The sequence below is a fragment of the Glycine max genome, chromosome 7 (assembly GCF_000004515.6).
Source record: "Glycine max cultivar Williams 82 chromosome 7, Glycine_max_v4.0, whole genome shotgun sequence".
Classification (NCBI taxonomy): domain Eukaryota; kingdom Viridiplantae; phylum Streptophyta; class Magnoliopsida; order Fabales; family Fabaceae; genus Glycine; species Glycine max.
This window is the reverse complement of record NC_038243.2, coordinates 3,820,039-3,844,281: the sequence shown is the minus strand read 5'-3', so window position 1 is coordinate 3,844,281 and position 24,243 is coordinate 3,820,039. Positions and strand designations below refer to the sequence as shown.

General features: G+C 33.0%; 3 protein-coding genes across 3 annotated transcripts; all 3 read left to right on the top strand.

Moving 5' to 3' along the window:
• The first annotated feature begins 1,727 nt into the window (after nucleotides 1-1,727).
• Nucleotides 1,728-7,030, top strand: LOC100777646 (pectinesterase/pectinesterase inhibitor). Its single transcript, NM_001370867.1, has 2 exons — nucleotides 1,728-2,890; nucleotides 5,960-7,030. The coding sequence occupies exons 1-2, from the start codon at nucleotides 1,786-1,788 to the stop codon at nucleotides 6,649-6,651; spliced, it is 1,797 nt and encodes a 598-aa protein (NP_001357796.1). The 5' UTR covers nucleotides 1,728-1,785; the 3' UTR covers nucleotides 6,652-7,030.
• A 4,076-nt stretch (nucleotides 7,031-11,106) lies between these two features.
• On the top strand, nucleotides 11,107-14,295 carry LOC100777128 (pectinesterase 3-like). Its single transcript, NM_001370868.1, has 2 exons — nucleotides 11,107-12,389; nucleotides 13,412-14,295. Exons 1-2 carry the CDS (start codon nucleotides 11,309-11,311, stop codon nucleotides 14,092-14,094), a joined length of 1,764 nt encoding a protein of 587 aa, NP_001357797.1. The 5' UTR covers nucleotides 11,107-11,308; the 3' UTR covers nucleotides 14,095-14,295.
• A 3,612-nt stretch (nucleotides 14,296-17,907) lies between these two features.
• On the top strand, nucleotides 17,908-23,858 carry LOC100776235 (alanine aminotransferase 2). Its single transcript, XM_003528688.5, has 15 exons — nucleotides 17,908-18,307; nucleotides 18,978-19,028; nucleotides 19,286-19,336; nucleotides 19,967-20,032; nucleotides 20,116-20,177; nucleotides 20,537-20,615; nucleotides 20,699-20,803; nucleotides 20,914-21,024; nucleotides 21,252-21,389; nucleotides 21,694-21,768; nucleotides 21,988-22,108; nucleotides 22,211-22,365; nucleotides 22,890-22,964; nucleotides 23,204-23,407; nucleotides 23,572-23,858. Exons 1-15 carry the CDS (start codon nucleotides 18,092-18,094, stop codon nucleotides 23,686-23,688), a joined length of 1,626 nt encoding a protein of 541 aa, XP_003528736.1. The 5' UTR covers nucleotides 17,908-18,091; the 3' UTR covers nucleotides 23,689-23,858.
• Nucleotides 23,859-24,243: the final 385 nt, after the last annotated feature.

Sequence of the window (24,243 nt, the reverse complement as noted above, 5' to 3'; positions counted from 1 at the left end):
TTAAAATATTTGAGTCAGGAACATTATTCAGCCAATAAATTTTTATAGTTTTTTGTTATTTCTTTTTATATATTATTCATTTTATTTTACAGCTCTCTCTCTTTTTTTTTTTTTTTTTTTTTCCCCCCCCCCCCCCCCCCTCAATTAAACAAAACTTATTATATAAAAATAATTTCTCTTATTGTATTAGGATAAACAACAAATCCAACGGCCGAAAGGAACAACCACCTTACATGAAAGTACGTAACTCGTATACGACAAAAAGGAGCCAAAGGCAGAGGATAGCAAAACAGTATCGAGTTGTCATGAAATTTGAAGACTCATGTTATTCTTTTTTTTTTTGGAAAACAATAAATGTCTATCTGATTTTCTTGTAGATTGAAATAGAAAATAGAAAGATGCGGAAAGAAAAAACAAAGCAGAGAGAAAAATAATAAATATAATAAATATTGATTAAAAAGAGGAATAAAAAGAAAATGAGGTAAAAATAAGATTATATTATACATAGTAACCTTATTTTATTCATATGCATTTCATGTTTTATTTTATTACAATAACATTTTATAATTTATTTTTCATAAATTTTTCTATCACATTCCTCCTACTCTTTCACGCTTGTCTGTTTTCTTTAATATCTCTACGTGGAAAATGTTTTATACAAATACAACAACTCAATATAAATTCTACTTTTTTCATGTTCTAAAGGAGTGACTCAAAAGTCTGTAAAAAAAGAAAAGGAAAAAAGGAACACTCCAAATCCAATTCTCCCAACCCCAACGTTTGATTAGTGGGTTTTAATTTGTTTGCTTTTCACACGTCCCCTTTTCCGTGTCTTTTGTATTTGTGTCTTATTCTTTCTTTCTTTCTTTATTTTTTACCCGTACTATTTGATCATGAATCCCTCTCTTAAAAACAAACAAACATGAATATATCACTTTTTCTTTCTTTTGCCCCCGTCTTCCGTTCTAGCTCTCTCTTTTTCACATACTATGAAGTATCGATACCGACACCAGACACGACATGAATACGAATACGAATACGAAAACATCTGTAATATCTAAAATATAAATCGTAATAGTACGAGTGTCGTATTAATATCCAACATTGACACAAACACTTGTTGGATACCAAACACTACAAGAGATTAAAATATCTGTAGTTCATAGAATCACACGTCTCCGAGCTACGTGCCATTCAACAAAATTCTCATAACACGTGAATACGATACAATTCTCATAACCCCGCAGCTGAATTAGCTTAACAATATTGGCACCCAGCAGTAATGGCCATACTTTTCTAAACCCACATTATTCACATGGGTCCACTTCCTACTATTCTAATCCTTTTCATTACAAATTTTAATATTCAACTATATGAAATGCTCCAAATCTCCTTAATCATATCCTAAAATTTTAACAAAAATGCTTAATGTATAAGTTATGTTTAGATAAACTTTTTCATAAGATACACTTCTTCTCTCCAAGTAATATTCTACAAGAAAAACATTTCAATTTGAGTTAGTTATAATCACGATAAATAACAAAATGTACTTTCAAATATTTAACATAATTATATATTAAAACTCAAATTCCAAGACTTTTAATTAAATTAAAACTAGCATATTAATTAATTCACATACACTCAATAGTTCTGATCACAATGTTTATCATTACTAAAATTTCAATTAAATTTTGTTATAGGAACTGGAATCCAACATTATAAGTAATTGTCTTCCCCCTATCTCTCCACACCCATTTCTTTTTCTTCCTCCTCTTGATCTTAACCATGACCAACCCAAAACTAGGCTATGCCGGAATCTCCGATTCCGGCAACCACATTCCCTCCTCCAAGAAAAACCACAAGAAGCTCCTCCTCTCCCTCTTGGCCACCCTCCTCGTGGCGGCTTCGCTGGTGGCCATTGTTGTCGGAGTAAAAAATAAAAACTCCGACAACTCTGCCACCAGCACCCCCCTCTCCCTCTCCCACCACTCACACACGATCGTGAAGAGCGCGTGCAGCTCCACATTCTACCCCGAACTCTGCTACTCCGCCATCGCCTCTGAGCCCAATGTCACTCACAAAATCACCACCAACCGCGACGTCATCCAGCTCTCCTTAAAAATCACCTTCCGCGCGGTGGAGCAAAACTACTTCACCGTGAAAAAACTCTTTACCGAACACGACGACCTAACAAAACGCGAAAAAACCGCTCTCCACGACTGCCTGGAAACCATAGACGAAACCCTCGACGAGCTCAGAGAAGCACAACACAACCTCGAGCTTTACCCTAACAAGAAAACGCTCTACCAGCACGCCGACGATCTCAAAACCCTCATCAGCGCCGCCATAACGAACCAGGTCACGTGCCTCGACGGTTTCTCTCACGATGATGCTGACAAGCACGTGAGGAAGGCACTGGAGAAGGGACAGGTGCACGTGGAACACATGTGCAGCAACGCATTGGCCATGACGAAGAACATGACCGACAGTGACATAGCTAACTACGAATACAATATGAGAGTTGAAAATAATGGACAAAATGGTAATAGCAATAGGAAGTTGTTGGTGGAGAATGATGTTGAGTGGCCGGAGTGGATTTCGGCGGCGGATAGGAGGCTACTTCAGGCGTCGACGGTGAAGGCTGACGTGACGGTGGCGGCGGACGGGAGCGGGGACTTCAAGACGGTGACGGAGGCGGTGGACGCGGCTCCGTTGAAGAGTAGTAAGAGGTTTGTTATAAGGATAAAGGCTGGGGTCTATAGAGAGAACGTTGAGGTGCCTAAGAAGAAGAACAATATCATGTTCTTGGGTGATGGGAGGACCAACACTATCATCACTGCTAGCAGAAATGTTGTTGATGGTAGCACCACCTTCCACTCTGCCACCGTCGGTCAGTTCATTACTCCTTAATTAATTTAATCAATGCATTGCATACCATACAATATAAACTATGTAAGTTATTAATTCATCATATTAAAACAAGTTAGGTTAATCTCATTGGTAAGAATAAAATTCATGTCGGGTGTAGATATAAGTTTGAATTTCTATCATAGAAGAATCTTGTTTGAGATGTTGAACTTGTAACTTTTAACTTTATGAAAAAAAATAATCGCGCTATTCATTCACTTTGATGAATTCTGAAACCGTGTTCATCTAAACTTTTCATCAAATGTGATGGGTTATAACGGTCATGAGGATTTTTAGATTAAATGTCCCTACCATGTGTGAATAAGGTACGAAGATATTTCATATTCGACAAGATAATAAATCTCTATCTTTTCAAACAAAAAATATTCATTTTTTATTCGTATAAATTGTGATATATGTATTTTGTTAATATTAATATAATTTGCTAATAGATATAATGCGGGGCATGTGGTGTCCTCAGAAAATGCTTGTCCATTAGTATTAGCAAGATTTTGTTTTAACAATGACGGCACGGAGAGTAAAGAGTAAAGTTCAGGACTGGGGGTTTCTGACAACTATCAAATACAGTCTTCAATAATAAATAAACTATAGTACATTTGCAAAAGTTGTCGATATTTTTCTAGAACATGCATGTGTCACAAAATTAAGGGTGGAAAGATTGAAAAGGTATGAAGCTCCTTCACTGATTGATCCCGTGAAAGGTTTGGTGAGGCTTGAGATAACTTAGCATGGTTGGCCCAAAATATGGTTAACCAGCGACAACAGCACTGACTTGTGCTGTTATAAATAAACAATGTTAATTAACTCCTATAATTTCGGGATATTAAGGTCCCAGCTAGAAGACAACAGAAACAACAATTCCCGGTCAGATAGTGGTGTAATAATCCTAACTTTGTATCATATTACATGATTTGGAAATCTATCTTTTCAAATCAACCATCATTGTCAATAAAATTGGTTTGCATGCACATGGGTTGCTCTGCATTCTGATTTTTATAACTATTTTTTTGGTCCTTTGTAGCTACTATGTCTGCCCTAGTGGTAAGTTTTCGAGGTTATTTAAATTAATTCCCATGTCTAATGTCTTGCTCATGTATGTTTTCAAAACATTTAAAATACGTTTTCAATAATTTAAAATTTCATAATTTTCCTTTTCTCTTTTCGCCTTTTCTATTTGGCTTGTCAATTGTTTTGAGAAGAGGTCTCTGTCTACAGTCTATACAATGTAATGTATAGTTGAAAATTACGAAACATTACATGAATTAAAAAATTAATAATATAAAATAAATGTTAGGTTTATATATGTAGATTTGTAAAATGCCATCTATACATTATTACTTTTTTATATTCTTAATTAAATTATATAAATCGAAACAAATATTGTTTCCTAAGCATATGAAAACATATAAAGAAATTAAACTAACTATAAATCATTGTCCCACTGTTGACTATGGTTGCTCAGACAGAAATTGACACAATATTCTTTAAATGGGGCCGTTTATATTTGCTTTCTAAAAGGTTTCTTAAAAATATATATTTTTTATAAAAGTTAAACAAGTTTTTCAAAAATAGCAACAATTAGAAAGTCTTAATAATTGCTTTTCTTAAAGGACAAAGTGTGTTACTTCGGGGAGGGGGGGTTCTAAAAGATATCATCAAATCAAAATTTCAAACCTATGCATCCTTGATTGAATTGCATGTATGATTTAGGATATCGTTATTTCACTTTGAGTTTCTTTATGAAAATTAATATCCTCTTTTGTAGTACTTTGTAATATGTTTTAATTTTATCTAAGAAATCATATTAAGATTTTTACATGGAAATATTTAATTTGCTAGAATAACTTTTTCTCAATAAATTATTTTTAATATAAAAGAATAGAATTTTTGAAGAAGGATGTTCTTTCTTAATGGAGAAAAAAAGGGTTCGGATACAGCTAGACAAAATTTTATTATTTAACAATGACTTTATATATGCCATTCTAGTTCCCCGGTCTTTTTGACATTTCTTTTCCACTTTGAAGCCACGAGCATTCGGTGATGCTTCCTTCTACCCTATTCTCTTCAATCATTCATGCGTTCTGTACAATAATATAATATAGTCATATACTTGCATGACACATCACGGACAATCTAAGCACCCCCATTGTTTTTCCTTAATATGTTTCCCTAACCTGTCATTATCTTCTGTGATATAAAACGTCTAGCAAACTAAAATATGTTATTGTTTAATTATTAGTAAATCCAACTTCTAATATTGTCTTATAGCGTACATTGCGCATATAGTCTATAGCATATCTCACTTGTCCCCTTGTATCAAGCCTTTGTTAAACAATTGCCCCAATTCTATCGTATTAATTTGATGATAAGACCATTCAATTAATGCATTATCGTACCCTTTGAGCTGTAGTTTGTACGCACCTATCAAACTATTTCCTCTTGACTTGCCTCAAGAGAAGTCTATTGGTCAAATTTAAGTGTTACGTACAAGCTTCCACCGGATATGCCTTCCATTTACTAACACTTGGACCACTCTATTGCATTCAATCCATTCAACCAAATATATTTATGGTATCTATAGTTCGAACCTATATATTTAACCACCGTGGTTAATTATCAAACCCATTCTTTATATAAATATGTTTCTAAAAACTAAATAGAGATTTCAAACTTCAAATTTTATCAATTAAAAGAAAGTGGAATTCAATCTATGATTGTGTTTTACTTTTCTAATAGATCAAAAAGTGTATACCATTCAAGGAATTCAAATTAGGTTGATATTCATTGGCACACTTCAAAATAAATGTATGCCTTTATTTTGGAATAAGTACGGGCAACATAAATTAAAAGGTGAGCACACCTCACACGCAACTCTTCTAGGCTCTCTCTTCTAGCAAGTAAACGTGTGTAGTACATACATGATTGTTATTGCCTTTTCATTTTTGTCCCTTATATGACTCTTTTTGTGTAGTCACTTTTCAAGTTTCCCAATCATAATTTCTACTCTTTTTTTTTTTTTTTGCGCATGCAGCTGTGGTGGGTTCAAATTTCTTGGCCCGGGACTTAACATTCCAAAACACAGCGGGCCCATCAAAGCACCAAGCTGTGGCCCTAAGGGTTGGTGGGGACCTCTCAGCATTCTTCAATTGTGACATCCTAGCATTCCAAGACACCCTTTATGTCCACAACAATCGCCAATTCTTTGTGAAGTGCCTAATTGCTGGCACAGTGGATTTCATCTTTGGCAACTCTGCAGTGGTGTTCCAAGACTGTGACATCCACGCCAGGCTTCCTAGCTCGGGCCAGAAGAACATGGTCACGGCCCAAGGAAGAGTTGACCCTAACCAAAACACTGGCATTGTGATCCAGAAGTGTAGGATTGGTGCCACTAATGACTTGGAGTCTGTGAAGAAGAATTTCAAGACATATCTAGGGAGGCCTTGGAAGGAGTACTCTAGGACTGTGATCATGCAAAGTAGTATAAGTGATGTGATTGACCCAATTGGGTGGCATGAGTGGAGTGGGAATTTTGGATTGAGCACTTTGGTTTATAGGGAGTATCAGAACACTGGGCCTGGTGCTGGTACTTCTAATAGGGTCACTTGGAAAGGGTATAAGGTCATCACTGATACTGCTGAGGCCAGGGAATATACCCCTGGAAGCTTCATTGGGGGCTCTAGCTGGTTGGGCTCAACTGGGTTTCCTTTCTCTCTTGGGTTGTAAATTATGTTCAACTTTTGAGCATTATAATTGTTACCTATTATTGTTATGTTTTTTATTAGCAAAAGGGCTGAAGCCCAAGCTAGAACCCTCTACAGAAAGGCACTCCCTAGAGAAACAAAGTTGACCAAAAAATTTAAAAGAAAACAAAAAAGGAAAGAGGGAGAGAGAGATTATTGCTGGAGAGGAGGGGGTTTTAGTTTGTCTTTGGTTGGGTTTTAGAACACACCGTGTTCTTCTACCTTAGGCTATTTATTCTGATTTTGCCACTGGCTAAAATAATCATGATAATAAGTGTATCAGTGTAAGCCAAAGTTTTGGCTCGTTCAAAAATTGGATTTTGTTTTCATTTTATGGATAAATTATTCTATGGTCCGGACCACCACTGACCAATTAAAGAGCGACACATGGACAACTTGTTTTATCATCATGTATGTTGTCATTTAAAAGATGGTACTACATAACCACGACACAAAAACACATACAATCAGTGCAATGGCGCGATGGCTCTCAATTGTTATTTTCAGGGTTGTGGATTATGCTTTGTGATAACAAATTGCACCAGTATTGCGGTCGAGTTTAATTCAATTTAAGACCAGATAATCACGAGATATGAAGTTAAATATATTAATATTTTGATTTTAAAACCATTCACCATGTTATGTGGTTGTCCCAGCATGTAAGTTGTTACTAAGTACAATCAAGTTTGATAAAGAAAAGTAAAAGATTCAAATGAAAATGTAGATTTAATTACGTATTGATTCAATTGAAAATTCGAATAACAACATTTTTATGAATGCTTTTTTAGCAACAAAAAATATATATTGGTAAGGTAAAAGGGATACTTTAACCCTTTACATATTTGTTCAAAATCAACCCCTACTGCTATTTCATAACCTAAATGATAATATCTAAGCCCTCCTTTCACAAAACATTAATCTATTGTAGTCATCATAAAAAGAAAAACCAACCCCCTACATATTCACCTTATATTCCTATGAACCTATACCCCATAAACCTGATACCTCATATTATAACAGTGTCCCATCATTTCGTAAAGAAATAGAACATACATGGCAATAGGAAGAGCCGTTAATGTTACACTATTATATTCCAATTAATGACTCTTGATTAGGTTGCATTGCTGGACAAAACAACATATACCAATCACAAATAAAAAATAAAAGTATCGTCCCCCAACACCCACTCGCCATATGTGACGGGAGAAGGTAAAAATCCACAAGAGAAAAAGAAAGAAAAAAAAGTCCTCATAAATCTTAACAATTTGAGTGAAATTGTTTGATGCATGTGTTGTTTATATTTTTTTTTAATTAAAAGTTGTATAAAATTCATTAAAATTAATAATAATAAAAATTCATCAAAATTTGTATACTTTTTTAATATCACATGACATTTTATAATTTTTAAAAAATCTTAATTAAATACCAATAATTTTTATTGTATTTTTTAAAAAATCATAATTATCTTGATGGGTTACTATAAGACTTATTTTTATTATTTAAAAGTTTTTATTGAATACCAAAATTCTTTGAAATCCTAATTAAATACACCTCACTTAAATTCAAAAACATAATAAAATCGTAATTTTGTTATTTTTTATTTTGCTTTTAATTATTTAAATTACGATATATATTATATTTTAATAATAATAATAATCAAACTAATTAAAATAAAAATTATTTTAATAACGATACATGTTACCTTTTTTTAAAATAATAGTGTTAATTCTGATATAAAATATCCTTTTAATTGGAATTTGAATTAATGACTCCACAAGCTATCCTTTTAATTGTAATCAAATCAATTACAATAGAAATTTGTATCATGATTAATTTTATTTCTATTAAAAAATGTAACTTTTTTAATAATTAATTTGATTTTACAATGATAACTTCTGTAATTTATTCAAATTCAATTAAAAAGTAATTTTATATGATACTACTTAATTCGACTACTATTAAAAATGGAAAATTGTATCTTAATTAATTAAAATTTAATTTTAAAAAGATAAATATTACCATTAATTTGATTACTTAAAAAAAAAAGTAACTTGTAGCAATTGTTTTTCTTAAAAATCTAACTTAACATAAAACATGTTTTCGTAAAGCAAAATACACAACAAAAATGTGTTTATGTTGTGTGAATGACGGTATAAACTCAATATAGAACAAAATACTTCTTTTTATGTATTTTTCTTCACAGATGTGAATTTCTGTCAAGGATATTTTTGAAATTCCAAATATATTTGGTGGGAATAGCAAAGATCAACTGGGAATAGCCATCCCCATTACAACCTTCTCTACTCTTATGGACCATTTACTTGGGCTAGGAGATGCTTTCTAAAAGAGCTTGACTCAAACTATAACAAAACAAAGATTTTTGGAGGAAATATTTTTACAAGAGGTTGACACTTGACACTGTCCAGTCAAAAGTTTTTATTTTATTTTATTAAGAGTAAATAGATAAATTATAAAATAAAATTTTACTAACATATTATAGATGATAATTTATAATTTTTTTATTAACAATGTATATATTTTTTATCTAAAAGTTATATTTAAAGTAATTTATAAGCGGATAAAAATTATCAAAATTAAACTGCCAAGTTTAAAGTATTATATTAATAAATCAAAGGATTAAATATAACTTATTAATGTATTGAAGTTAATACTGAATTGTTTAGATATTATTTAAGTTTAATTTTTAGAAAAAATAATTTTAGTAAATTTTTTTTATTGAACTATGAATTAATCAAAGTTTTTTTCTGTAGATGAATCAGAATATTAAAAAAAATGTTATATAAATAACGAATATTATTATCGTATTATTTGACTTGCTTTAAGTTAGAGGTGAATAAGAACGGCAGGAAAAGGCATCCCATTTTTAATTATTCGTTTAATAGGCAACTAAATTTGCAATTTTTTATTTTTTTTCAAAAGGGGGGCAAGACCAAGTAGGAAACCAAGAAACAATCAAACAATCCGTATGTGTATGGCGCGATTACCGGAATGTTGCCACTTGCCTTGCAGCCTGCAATTAATACATTGCCACATGCCCTACATCCAATAACAAATTTCTGTACACTTTTTAATCATAAATATCCTCTCAAAAGAAAAAGTTTTAATTTCTTCTCAAAATAATTTTTGTTTTAATTAATTGAGGCTTGTACACCAGAAAAATCAATTGACTTTTTTTCCCCCATATAATTTAAAGGCACACTACCCTCAGTGGAGAAACTAGGTATCCAATAACTATAACCAAAATGTTTTAATTTAATCCTTCACCTCTAAAAATCGCAAAATACGTATACAATTTTTAAAAAATTAATTGATGTCATTTAACAATAGTTTTTTGATAGTTTGATCAAAACATGGTGCATTTTAATAAATAAAAAAGTTCCTTTCTCCAGAACGCAAACCGTTGTGGTATGCATGGATCATAGAAACAGCTCAGATTCACTCTGAAATGAAAAACTAATGAAACCGCGTCCCCTTATTCTGTTAGCCTGCCATAATACCATTTCCAAACCGTGTACAAAATATAAAAATTCAGAGTATTGTTGCAAGCAAATAACAAAATAACTCGTAAAATAAACCAAGAGATAAATAACAACCCCACCACCACTTAAATAGTAAAGTAATTCTACGCATCAAAGTCAACATTAATTGTCCTCGACTTGTTTGGTTTTGTTGCTGGTTAAGATTTATGATAATGAAACGCGTATCGTATCTCTGTGTAAAAGTTTTTAAAGGAAGGTTTGATACCTATGCAAATCAACCCCCGAAACACCATGATGCTAACTTCTCGAATGATTGCTATGCACAAAAATGAATTTGTTCTTAGATGCTGAATTACTCTTAATCTTAACAAAGAAGCATTGCGGAAAGTGTACTTTCCACGTTCTTATCCACAAACATAAATAAGAAAGAAAAAGAAAAACACCCCTCTTTTTTATCCTATGCAAAATTGTATTTTTGATCCCTAGTTTAACTCTAATTTCGAATTTAGTTTCCTAATAATTTAATTTACAGATTGGGTTCTCTAAAATCGTGTAATGTTAATCTTCTAAGCTACAATTAGACGTTGACTGTTACCAAGTGATGTTGTCACGTATCATGTTCTGATTTAATGAAAACAACAATGAATTTCATCTTTCATGTAGTTGACATCCAATCAAAACATACGTGACAGTCATTATCCAATAAAAATATGACACGTAACAGTCAATATTATTTAGTAACGGTTAACATTGTTCTATTGTGGTATGAGTGACCAACATTGCACGGGGACCAAAACTGTAATTTTGAGTTTATCCTAAATAATTTTTTAAAAAAAATAATTATTACCATGATTTTGTGTAGCATGTACCATGATTTTATGAAAGTAAAAACAGTAACATTCCACGTAACTCTAAAGTGTTACACGTTGAATGATAGTACTAGGTAATAGGTTTTCGCTTTTTTTATTATTTAATTAATTAATGTACAAAAAGAACATTATAAAATGCGTTCAAAACTCGAAAGTACTTCCATATAAAACCAAGACCAAACCAAGCCTAGAAAAGAAAACAGTTGCAAAGTTGGAAAGAGCCATTTAATTACTTTTTTCAGTACTGAGTGGACATTGGCACCAAACAAGCATGGATACAATCAAGTCCTTCAAGGGCTACGGCAAAGTAGACGAGTTGGAGCAGCAAGCCTATCAGAAGAAGACACGTAAGCGCCTCATAATCATCGCAGTCTCTTCCATCGTTCTATTTGCGGTGATCATCGCCGCGGTCGCAGGGGTTGTGATACACAAGCGCAACACCTCATCATCGCCCTCCTCTGACTCGCCCCCGCAAACTGAGTTAACCCCGGCCGCGTCACTCAAAGCGGTTTGCCACGTGACTCAGTACCCTAACTCGTGCTTCTCCGCAATCTCCTCGTTACCGGAATCCAACACCACTGATCCGGAGCTCCTCTTCAAGCTCTCTCTCCGCGTCGCCATTGACGAGCTCTCGAAGCTCTCGAGCTTTCCTTCGAAGCTCCGCGCCAATGCGGAACACGACGCGCGTCTCCAGAAGGCGATCGATGTCTGCGGGAACGTCTTCGGCGACGCGCTGGAACAGCTCAACGACTCGATCTCCGCGCTCGGAAGCGGCGCCGCTGAGGCCGGAAAGATTATCTCTCCGGCGAGTGTTGGCGACGTGGAGACGTGGATCAGCGCCGCGCTCACGGACCAGGACACGTGCCTCGACGCGCTCGCCGAGCTGAACTCCACCGCCTCGCGCGGCGCGCTGCGCGAGATCGAAACCGCGATGAGGAACTCCACGGAGTTCGCGAGCAATAGTTTGGCCATTGTCACGAAGATCCTAGGGTTGCTTTCGAAGTTCGATTCACCGATTCACCACCGGCGGCTGCTAGGGTTTCCGGAGTGGCTCGGCGCGGCGGAGCGGAGGCTGCTTCAGGTGAACAGCAGCGAAACGACGCCGGACGCTGTGGTGGCGAGTGACGGTAGCGGACAGTTCAGGACGATCGGTGAGGCGCTGAGATTGGTGAAGAAGAAGAGCGAGAAGAGGTTCGTGGTGCACGTGAAGGAAGGGCGTTACGTTGAGAACATCGATTTGGATAAGAATACGTGGAATGTGTTTATCTTCGGTGACGGCAAGGAGAAAACCGTCGTCGTTGGTAGCCGGAACTTCATGGACGGCACGCCGACTTTCGAAACCGCCACCTTCGGTAATCAGTTTACATATAATTTCTTTTTTTATTATTTATTTATTGCATTTTTTTATCAATTCTATTTTTCTAATAGTATTTGAAAACTGCTGGATAATCAGGATAATTGTACTTTCTACTTTAAGTTTAATTATTATTGGTTTAATGTTTTTGGCATGAATTAATTCTGAATGCATGATGAGATTAATGGGAAATGAAGATTCAGGGATATGTTGAAAATTCATGTATCTGATTGTATTTTAAAAATGTGTTCATATGAAGATTGGACTTTTTAAAATTTATGATAATTTTTCTTATAAAGAAAATATATATGATTTTGTTAATATATACTTCCTGATTTTGTTAGCAAACTATAACAAAATAATATTTTAAAATAATACACTCATACTTAAAATATATATATATATATATATATATATATATATATATATATATATACACACCGGTTTCTCCACTGGTTTGATGGAAGGGACGAATTTGTTTGGATTGGTTGTTATGCTGCTATGGAAAAAAAAAACAGGTTTGATGGAAAAGCATGTGGCATGTGGCATGTGCTTTAGCCTTTAGTGCTTCTGGCGAGCCACATGGTTCCAATGACATCATGTGAAAGCTGATCCACTCTCGCAAAATTGGCTGCCTGTTCCCTCTTTCATTATTATGACCCATCAACACCAAGCATCATGCTGTGTTGTGCATCATTCCATGTGAATGTCTGCTTCACTTTCACATATGTAATATCCTCGCTATCCATACATTCTGTCTTGAGTTAGACTTTAGGTGCTGCTGACCTGTTTTTATGCTTGAAAATATTAATGTTGATGCAAACTTTGACAATTTTCACTAATGTTAACTTAGTGATCATTCAATTTGCAAAATCCCCCACATGGCATTAAACCCACATTTGCTGACTCTGTCATATGAACCTGATACGATGGTTCAGTGTAAGATCTTCAACATGTTTGAATGCATTGATACTACTACCAAGTACTAAATGCTAACTGGAAGCATGTTAATTTTTGCAGCTGTGAAAGGCAAGGGATTCATTGCCAAAGACATAGGATTCGTGAACAATGCAGGTGCATCTAAGCACCAGGCTGTGGCATTGAGATCTGGCTCGGATCGTTCTGTGTTCTTTAGATGCTCATTTGATGGCTTCCAAGATACCCTCTATGCCCATTCCAACCGCCAGTTCTACCGTGACTGTGACATTACAGGCACCATAGACTTCATATTCGGCAATGCAGCTGCTGTGTTCCAAAACTGCAAAATAATGCCTAGACAGCCTCTACCAAACCAGTTCAACACCATCACAGCTCAGGGCAAGAAGGACCCCAACCAGAACACCGGAATCATAATCCAGAAATCAAAATTCATTCCCCTTGGAAACAATCTCACAGCTCCCACATACCTTGGTAGGCCATGGAAAGATTTCTCCACCACTGTGATCATGCAATCTGATATTGGGTCATTCTTGAAGCCAGTGGGGTGGATTAGTTGGGTCTCCAATGTGGAACCTGTAAGTACAATCTTCTATGCTGAATACCAGAATACTGGGCCTGGAGCTGACGTGTCCCAGAGGGTCAAATGGGCTGGTTATAAGCCCACTCTCACGGACGTGGAGGCAGACAAGTTCACTGTGCAGTCCTTTATCCAAGGCCCTGAGTGGTTGCCAAATGCTGCTGTGGAGTTTGATTCCACCTTGTGATTTTAACACTATAGAAAGATATCAACTGCTAATCATATTTTACATGTCTTTAATCACACTCTTGTAACATGTATTACACTCTACACGCATTTTTTTGACCTACTTTTGAATGGTTTGTAAAATTCTTCTAGACAATGCGTTTTGGAAAGATGTCAAAATTTCAAATGAAAATCAAAATAAAAATTGAACATATGACTTCAAGGATAGCCTGTGTATGAGCAACTATATTGAGAGTTACATATATAATTTACTTTTAAAAAAATGTATTTTTAGTTTCTCTTAAAAATTATTAATCATTTTATTTTTTAAAGTCAGCAGATAATCATTTTATATATTTTTATTTAAAAACTAAATTCATTCATATAAAAAAAATATAAAGATCTTACCCGTAGTTAACTGAAAATAGATAAAACATAAAAACTGAAAACACATTTTTCTATTTATTTATTTTTACCCAAGCAATCGTTTCATGAATAATCTCGGATAATGTTGATAGAACGGTTCCAATCTGATACACAACAACAAAAGTAAGATGACATCATCAATATATTCCTTCTTTGATTGCAGCTTGGAAGATGAAAATTATCAAACTAGGAAGATGAAAATGCAACATTATATTTTCGGGTTAGTCTTCTTCTATCCAGATACTAAACATTTCTAGTAGAGAGAGAAAGACACAAGCTGTGAGAGATTAGGAATTTGAATCTCCCGAAAATAAAAATTAATAATTAACAAAAATGATTTCCACACAACAAATGGCCATGGACTCGCTGTTGTGAGACATATGATGACAAAAAACCCACTTGCCACTGCATTGAATTCAAAAATTGAACTCACCCCAAAAAATTCAAAATAATACTGATTATTAATGTTAATGGTACCCGATTTCAACTCTCCCCATAAAAATCAAAATAATACTACCACTAATTTTTAATGGTGTACCAAAATTACCTTTAAGAAAACAATTAATTGCTTTTATTTCAATGTCCATTTAAGTATTGTGTGATGATATCTACTATCTTGCTATCTATCAATGACTCTATGTAATAGACTTAAGCCAAAAATTAGTTTAGAAACCCTAGGCCATATATGGGACAACAAGTCCCTTTTGTCTCTTGCTCTCGATTGGATGCTATGTTCTATCTCATCAAAAAGTCCGAGATTAAATAAAAATCAATGTCAAAGATAATTTATAATTTCTCTCCTCTCTTAATCACAAAAATACATTTTGTAAGGAGAAATTGTGAAGATCCACAAGAATTAAAGTGACAATAATTCAAATGTGGTGAAATACAATGTAGCTTACTTAACTGGAATAAGATTAAATAAATAAAATTATTCCAATAAAGATGCTGTAGGGAAGTCAGATGAATTATACTATTTCACAGTGCCACACGGGTGGAAAACTGTTAATATATCATATTATTTGACAAATGTAAATTATAGAACCAGCGGCACCATTTGCTGGTATCCATTCAGCTCATTGACACACAAAAAACAGTAGAAGTTAACTCTGTCAAAAGCAGCCACTGTACCAAAAGAACAAATTCAAAATCCAAAATAAAAACAATGTACACTTTTGCCTTTTCATATACCTGAGAAGAAAAGTTTAGTGAAATATATTTTTTAAAAACATTCTTATCTCACACAGTAAAGTTTAAAATTTATATAAAAAGAGAAAAAAATTAAACTTAAATTAAATAAAAAAATATATTTTTTTATACTTTTTCCTTTAGTCAAACAAAAAAAATACCATTATTCATATTTATTTCTGTTTTCTTTCCTTCCTTATAAATATGTCATTAAAAAATAAAACTTAATTTTATACTTGATTACTTTTTTTAATCTCTTTAATATCATTATTTCACAATTTTGATCTCATAATTATTTTTGAAAAATTAATCTTTCATTATTTTAATTTTACCATTTTTATCTATTCCTTAAGTTAATATTTAATATTTAATGAAAATAATAATATGTGACTCTAATATAGTATCATATCAATACATTTATGTGTAATTCTACTACACTGTTATTGAATATTATTAAATTTTAAGTAAGTAGAATCGTAGTTCTACTGTGTATTTAGATTTACATACCAATATAATTGTGATTTTGTATTTTTGTTACATATTATTTTTTATAATTATTTATTAATATATAATTTATCATTTAAATAATAACTGATTTAATTATGATACAAATTATAATAATAATGACACATGTTATATAGTAATATAATTAATTGTGATTTCATGATTTGGTTTGTGTATCTAAGTTTATATATAAATATAGACTATGTTTGATAAGACAGTTTAGTTGATTTTTATTTTTTTATTAATTAAAAAATTTGTTTAATTATTTAATAAATAATAACTTTTTATAAATTTATTAGTAATTTATAATGTTTTTTGAAATACTACTTGAAATAATATTTTTTAAAAGACTAGCTTTTATCTTCTATTTTTTTATATTTTCTTCTTTTTTATCCTTAATAAATTTATTCAAATTATTTATTATTTTTTTATAAATAAATCATAATTTTATTATTTATTTATCATTTTACATTTTTGAACTATTTCAAGAATTAGTTTTACTAAACAATTACAATTTAATAAATTAACTTTTAATTATAAGCTAATTTTGATGAAGATAATCATAATCGTAATTCTGTTATATATATATTTTTAATTATTTGATTATGATACAAATAATAACACATGATACCTTCTTTCATAATAATAGAATTAATTATGATATAAATTATATTTCTAATTAAAATTGGATTTATTGATGACAAGTTATCGTTTTTAATTGTAATCGATTTAAGTATGATGCAAATTAGTATCATAATAGATTTTTTTAAAAAAAACTTACATTTGTGATTAATTCAATTTTAATTAAAAATATAATTTATATGATAGCGATTAGTATTAAAAAGGTTAAATTGTATTTTAATTAATTTAGTTTATTTTTAAAAAGAATAATTTATATCATCACTAATTTGATTAGTCTGAAAAAGGTAACTTATATCTACATTACACTGCAACATTTTTTTAGTAAATCTTTAACAAAACTATAAAGAAAACATGACGAATACTTCTAGTATAAATTATAGGTATTCTACGAAAGTTAATTTGGTTAAAGTTGAATAAAATTATTATACAGTAAAAAAAATTATTATGAATAATAATTATATATTAAGAGTTGAATTTAAAATCATTAGTTAACTTAGAATAATATTGTATTATGGACTAAATAATAAACATATTAATAAGTATACTAATGACATGTGTTAACAAACTAACTTTTATATTGTGATAAACAAAATCGACATTTTTAAGACATGATATTAGAATAAAAAAATGACAAATGCTTATAAATGTCTTTTAATGTCTTAAAAGAAGTTGGTTAAGAAATTAAAAATAGGCTTATTTTTTTTTATTGGAGTGTACTCTATACGAGTTTCAATGCAATTTTAATATAATTTTCAGTGAAAAGTTTTAATTTATTCATTTATTAACAAGTAATGTTAGCATGATCAAGATAAATTTAAGTGTATGCAGTGTCTGAATCAATCAATAGGAGATTGGTTTAGTTTAATTAGTAGTTTTGAGGATATGTGATGATGTTAAACAGTGAAAGGTAACTTTACAGTAATTATCTACCTTAGTGATCAGAATAAGATTGGTTATGGTGAAAGATAATTGTGATTTAAACATTTTTTTAATAGAATAAAAATAAAGAAAAAGGGATGGTTGGTGTAATGAGTAAGAGTATATATATATATCTTCTGATGCTGGTGCATTGAAGCATGAAGTTTTCTCATTCAGTGGGCGGCTCGTAATTTAGAGGTGTGGAAAGTTCTCCAAGCACACGACACATAGTATAAGTCATATATTGTTTCTTTCTAGATACACGCACGCGCCCTGTGTGTCTGTTTTCGACATCGCATCTCACACAATCATCAAATCTCTCTTTATATATAACCCTCACAATGCGGAAATATGCTGCAGACAGATTCAGGCACCTTTTCAACCGTTCACTCCTTCTTCTGCGTCACCGTCACCATCATAATCACCATCCCTTTCCTTATTCTTCTTCTGTTTCATCCCTCTCCCCATTTTCTCGCTCTCGTTTCTTGTCCTCTACTCCTTTCTCCATGGCTTCTGATTCCCCTTTCCCTGTCACCGCTCAAAACATCAACCCCAAGGTTTGTGTTGCCTTCAATTCTCTTTTTCAGACCCACCCGGATTGTTGTTTTTTGGTTTTTTACTTCTGGCCGTGCTAAAGTTGCAAGCTTTGAAGGCTTTTTTTTTTTAATCTGGGCATGTGTGATGTTGAATTGATGTGTATGGTTTTGCTTTGGTTTCTTCTCTTTTAGTTTGTGCATGATGTGTAACGTGTTTATTTGTCAAAGGATCGACCTTTGATGAAATTATTTCTTTTTTTGGTCTGCAAGGATTGCTAATTTTTATTATTGTTGATCTGTGAGTCATGTTTGACTCTGATCTTTTTTCTATGCTGTTTTCTGTCTAGTGGTGTGAGTGTGTAACTGATGACCGAGTAATAGCTCATTTTTCTACTATTGTATGCTCAATTGAGTATCTTTTGCTTCTTAATTGTGTTCAACCCTGGAATTGGTGGAGTAAAATAGTAGAAAAAGAGATATGTCTTATTATGATCATACTTCCAATTCAGGCTAATTTAACATAGTTGGATTGGTTTATGTTATTTAATGGATTTTTCTTATTAACAGTGCTTTATTTTATTTATAAAGTGTGATTGTTTGCCAGAATACCTTCCCACTAGTAGTTGGATATGATGTCACCAATTTTAATACTTTATTTGCTGATTTGAAACTAATGTTTTTTGTTGTCTAGGTTCTGAAATGTGAGTATGCTGTTAGAGGAGAGGTTGTCACACTTGCCCAGGTACCGTGATTTGGCTGTGCATATTAGAATGTCATTCATCGAACCAAGTATTCTTGTCTTGGTTTATTCCAAGATAGACGTTTTATACTTTAACATTGACAAAATATGTTAATCTGTTAAACTAAGTTCACAGTGCTCTTCTGGCACTAAATTAACAGTATGGCTTTTACTGGAATATAACTTGAAATTGATCACTTAAGAATTTTCTATGGGCAATTGTTATAATACTCTCGGCTTACAATGGCTTCATGTTGCAGAATTTGCAAAAGGATTTACAGGCCAATCCAGGTTCTCACCCATTTGATGAGGTACTTTTCTTTTTCATCTTCATATCTTTTTGAGTGCAACTAGTTGGGATTTTAACTCTCAGGGTCAGGATTTTAACTAGAAATCTCCTAATATGTGCATGGTGTTCATGTAAGGGTTGAACTTGAACCCACTGTGTGGGTATTTAGTAGATTGCCTTGTACTTGTAATAGGTTGATTCCACAACTTGAACATGTGAAGATCCCGTCACACAGTGACAACTCCAACCGTTGTGCCAAGGGTCTTCTTCTATGATTCCTTGTTTATATCCTTAACTCTATGGATCAAATGCATTTATTTGATGCAATATAAATTGGTATAAGTGTAGTTGTATGAGCTAGCTATTATAGTATTAACATTTCAACTTAGCTTGACATGCTGCAATTCTGCATCTCCTTATTCACAAGACAGTTTGTAATTGGAATGGGTAATCTTCCTTCGGGGTTTGTTGGAAAATTTGATCAATTAAATGAACCAATTCTGCTGGATAGATTTTAATTAGTTTTATAAAAAAAAGATAAATATAACATGCACTTTTGCTCTTTTCCATTTTGACCACCCCTCCTCTTCATGAAGCTGTTATTCTGTTTTGTTTTGTTTTTTCCCCTCACTTTTCTATTATCTGAAAATAGATACTTTACTGCAACATTGGAAATCCTCAGTCTCTGGGCCAGCAGCCAATAACTTTTTTCCGAGAGGTTTGCCTTTTATAATTCTGTTCAGTGAATGCAGCAAATTTCAAATTAAGCAATGCATTTTCTGACTATCTTATCTGTGCCAGGTTCTTGCATTATGTGACCATCCAGCTATATTGGACAAAAGTGAAACACAGGGTTTGTTCAGGTACCAGGATAAAAAAATAAAAAAATTAAGTTGCAGCATCTAGATAAATAGTCATAGTGAAATGGCAAACTGTCTTTAAGATTTTCTTGATGGAACAAATAATTAGACTATGAAAATGGTTTAGGAGCATTGTTTTCTATTTGATTAATAATGTATAATAGATTTCCCTCAACTTATGTGCATAGAATTAAGATGAGAATATTAAATGAAAGGATGCAAATTGAATTTGAATGTGTAAAAAAATGCAAATTGATATCTTTAATTCAGTTTTGCAATGCCGTAGTCTATCCCGTGGAACAAAATAAAAGTTGCTTCCGTTACTGATGATTTGATATAAATTGTCCTTTGGCATATTGCAGTACTGATGCAATACAGCGAGCATGGCAGATTGTGGATCAGATTCCTGGGAGAGCAACTGGTGCCTATAGCCATAGTCAGGTATTAATTGGGTTATCAAATTTTGGCTTATTTCATTGCTATTCACAGGCAGGGCCATGAAATTATTCTTATTTCCATGTCAGGGTGTCAAGGGCTTGCGTGATACAATAGCTGCTGGAATTGAAGAGCGTGATGGTTTTCCTGCCAATCCTGATGACATTTTCATGACTGATGGTGCAAGCCCTGCTGTATGTCTCTACTCTACCTTTGATATTTCCTATTTGGTTTTAAAGATGATGGTGTAGACTTTGTTTCATTTAAAATTTGAATTTAAAGGCCATCATTTCTATGTTTTCAGGTCCATAATATGATGCAATTACTCATTAGATCAGAAAATGATGGTATTCTGTGTCCCATTCCACAGTACCCTCTGTACTCAGCCTCAATTGCCCTCCATGGTGGCTGCCTGGTAATGTTTTCTCCATACAGTTGCATAATGCATAATTTAATTTGGTCACTATATAGATGCACCCTGTTTTGATGATTTTATAGGTTATGTGCCATCTTTGAAAGGACAAATAAGAGAAATGGTCTATGTATATGTGCATGATTGACATGAAACTTTGAATGCGAACTATCTTGTTATAATGTTTTGGTTGGATTATCAGCTTAACTTCAATATCTTTTTTTCTAAAGGTACCTTATTATCTAGATGAAGCAACTGGCTGGGGGTTGGAAATACCTGAACTCAAGAAGCAATTGGAGGCTGCCAAGTCTAAGGGCATCAATGTTAGGGCTTTAGTTGTTATAAATCCTGGCAATCCAACGGGGCAGGTGAGCGGCAAGGAATTATGTAGTTTTAGGGGATGTTTCAAAGAGCTTATGTGGAGCTTAATTGGGTTAATGAAAATGACTTATGACTCCTATATAAGCTCCTTTTAGTTTTTTTTTCCAATTCTTTTTAGTTTATTTCTGAGTTTTATGGTCAATTTTATGTATGTTATAATCTCATGTGATGAAAGCTTATTTAAGCGTTTAATTAAGCTGTACTCTTAATATAGGAGGATGCTTACTGCTTAGAATTCATGAAGCTTTGTTGATTAAATTTGATAACTTGAATTTTCTGTCATGCCTCCAGGTTCTTGGTGAGGCAAATCAGCGAGATATAGTAGAGTTTTGCAAGCAAGAAGGTTTGGTTCTTTTAGCTGATGAGGTAAATGGACTATTCTTCAAAATCTTAGATATTCAATTAAATTGATTTTAAATATGTTGTAATTCATGCACCTTGGATATGACGACAATTATTAGATCCTATCCGAATTTTTTTATGATGTTAAAATATATATTGGAAACTACTGTTTTGTTGAAGCATATATGGGATGATTCTATTATAAGTGTAATATACTATTGATGGGTGGAATTTATTTTGAAGGTATATCAAGAAAATGTTTATGTTCCTGAGAAGAAATTTCACTCTTTCAAGAAGGTGTCTCGGTCCATGGGATATGGTGAGAATGATATCACCTTAGTATCTTTTCAATCAGTCTCCAAAGGTAAGTTGGTACCAGAATTAATTAATTATAACAAGAGAGACTAGACTTTTATGCTAATTTATAATCCATATTGATGGAAGATGCCTTTTTCTTTGTCCTCAGGCTATCACGGGGAGTGTGGGAAACGAGGAGGTTATATGGAGGTGACTGGGTTTTCTGCAGAAGTGAGGGAACAAATATATAAAGTGGCATCTGTCAACCTTTGCTCTAATATCTCTGGTCAAATTCTTGCAAGCTTGGTCATGAGTCCACCCAAGGTTAACTCCTTGCATCTTTAAGTAAAATTTCCTTTTGGGTAATAAATTAATAATTCTTTTGTTTGAATAGTTAAAAGAGCATTGAACATAATTCTTACCATGATTGGTTAGAGTGCCAACCTAGAATTAAAATATCAGCAGCACTCTTGCACTATAAAAGAGTGTACATGGTTAATTGGAAGGAATTATACTTGAAGCATTGCCTTTCAAGAACAGTAACTTTGTATTGGTCAATGACAACTATGCATTTACTCTAGAGTGATATGCGCCACTCCTGTTGGAGCTTTCTTTATTCCATGCCTTTGGCATTTTAAGCCAAAATACACCTAGAATCCCATCTGAAATAAGAAGGCATGTAATTAGGGTAACCCCCATTGGAATCTCTAATAATTAACAGTGTTATTAAATTATTTTAAACAGAATTCCTTGTTCACAATAAGGAAATGTGGTTTGGTATAAAATTTCACCATTTCTGTCATTCCATTACTAGTTTGATATTCAATGTATTCAATGGATGTCTGCAGGTTGGAGATGAGTCCTATGACTCATTCATGGCTGAGAAGGAGAATATTTTGGCGTCCCTTGCCAGGCGTGCAAAGGTTAGTTTACCTAGGAAATAATTTGAGATGGTAAAAGCACCCAACATTTTAACTTTGATTCAAGAGTAATATTTTAGAATTTCTAAGGTGCATTTCCTCTTTGCCGCAATGGAAGTTTGGATTTCCACTTCACCAGAGTTCGTTTTGAAGAGATTCTCTTACACTATGAACTGACCACCATGGCCCCTAAAATATTTACCAATTTTTTTTTGCTTTCTTTTGTGATTTATTCTGAACAGACACTAGAAGATGCATTCAACAAATTAGAGGGTGTAACATGCAACAAAGCAGAAGGGGCAATGTACCTGTTCCCCCAAATTCGCCTGTCCGAAAAGGCTATCAAAGCTGCAGAGGCTGCAAATGCAACACCTGATAACTTCTATTGCAAACGCTTGCTTAATGCCACAGGAGTCGTTGTTGTTCCTGGTTCTGGTTTTGGACAGGTTAGTTTATGTACTTATTCTTTTTGTAAAACACTTCTCTTTAATTTAGCATATGACATAAATTCATTTACTGATATAGACCAACAAAATTAATGATTTCATTTTCCATCCTTTTGATAATTATAAACTGATTGTATTGCTAAATTGTTGTTGTGTCTTGCAAGGTTCCTGGCACATGGCATTTTAGGTGCACCATATTGCCTCCAGAAGAAAAGATTCCGGCCATCGTCACCCGCTTGACTGAGTTCCATGAAAAATTCATGGATGAGTTCCGTGACTAAGTCCTACTTGAATTTTATCCGTCAATTTAAGGGTACCCAATTGATATTTGATGAGGATGGATTTTGTAGTTAGAGAAAATAGTCTCTTTTGTTTTCAGGAATAAATTTGTCAACTCCTTATAGTTGCATTTTGAATATGCAAGACTTGAAAGGATATTTGATTTTCTCCATTCTTATACTTGTATTAGGTCCTATATAAATCTCTTTTTAATCGAATAAACTTCGTATTAGAATACCCATAACATACTTCTTTCAACACGTTATTTATGTTTAAACTTCACGTCAGTTTTACTAAACAAAGAATAGGCTTGGGAGATATGAGGTTGAAAGAAGGGAAGTGCGAAAAGTCGTCAGTTTTACTGTTTTTTTTTTCCTATTACAAGAGAAAAGCAAAGAAAGAGAAAAAGTATTACTTCTGTTTTTTTCCCTCAAATTTAAATTTATTTGTTCGGTCTCTTAATTTTTAAAAAATATCATGTTAATCCTTTCTGACTGTTTTTTGAGCGAAAGGATTAAAAAAATATTTTTCAAAATTGAAAAAAAAAAAACAACAGT

What these genes read in the sequence shown, in the direction of transcription:
- LOC100777646 (NM_001370867.1), top strand. Translation starts at nt 1,786, where the DNA reads ATGACCAACCCAAAACTAGGCTATGCCGGAATCTCCGATTCCGGCAAC. An exon ending in CTTCCACTCTGCCACCGTCG is followed by an intron (nt 2,891 to 5,959) that starts GTCAGTTCATTA and finishes TTGCGCATGCAG; the next exon opens with CTGTGGTGGGTTCAAATTTC.
- LOC100777128 (NM_001370868.1), top strand. Translation starts at nt 11,309, where the DNA reads ATGGATACAATCAAGTCCTTCAAGGGCTACGGCAAAGTAGACGAGTTG. An exon ending in TTTCGAAACCGCCACCTTCG is followed by an intron (nt 12,390 to 13,411) that starts GTAATCAGTTTA and finishes TAATTTTTGCAG; the next exon opens with CTGTGAAAGGCAAGGGATTC.
- LOC100776235 (XM_003528688.5), top strand. Translation starts at nt 18,092, where the DNA reads ATGCGGAAATATGCTGCAGACAGATTCAGGCACCTTTTCAACCGTTCA. An exon ending in AGGTTGTCACACTTGCCCAG is followed by an intron (nt 19,029 to 19,285) that starts GTACCGTGATTT and finishes TTCATGTTGCAG; the next exon opens with AATTTGCAAAAGGATTTACA. An exon ending in CTGATGGTGCAAGCCCTGCT is followed by an intron (nt 20,804 to 20,913) that starts GTATGTCTCTAC and finishes CTATGTTTTCAG; the next exon opens with GTCCATAATATGATGCAATT.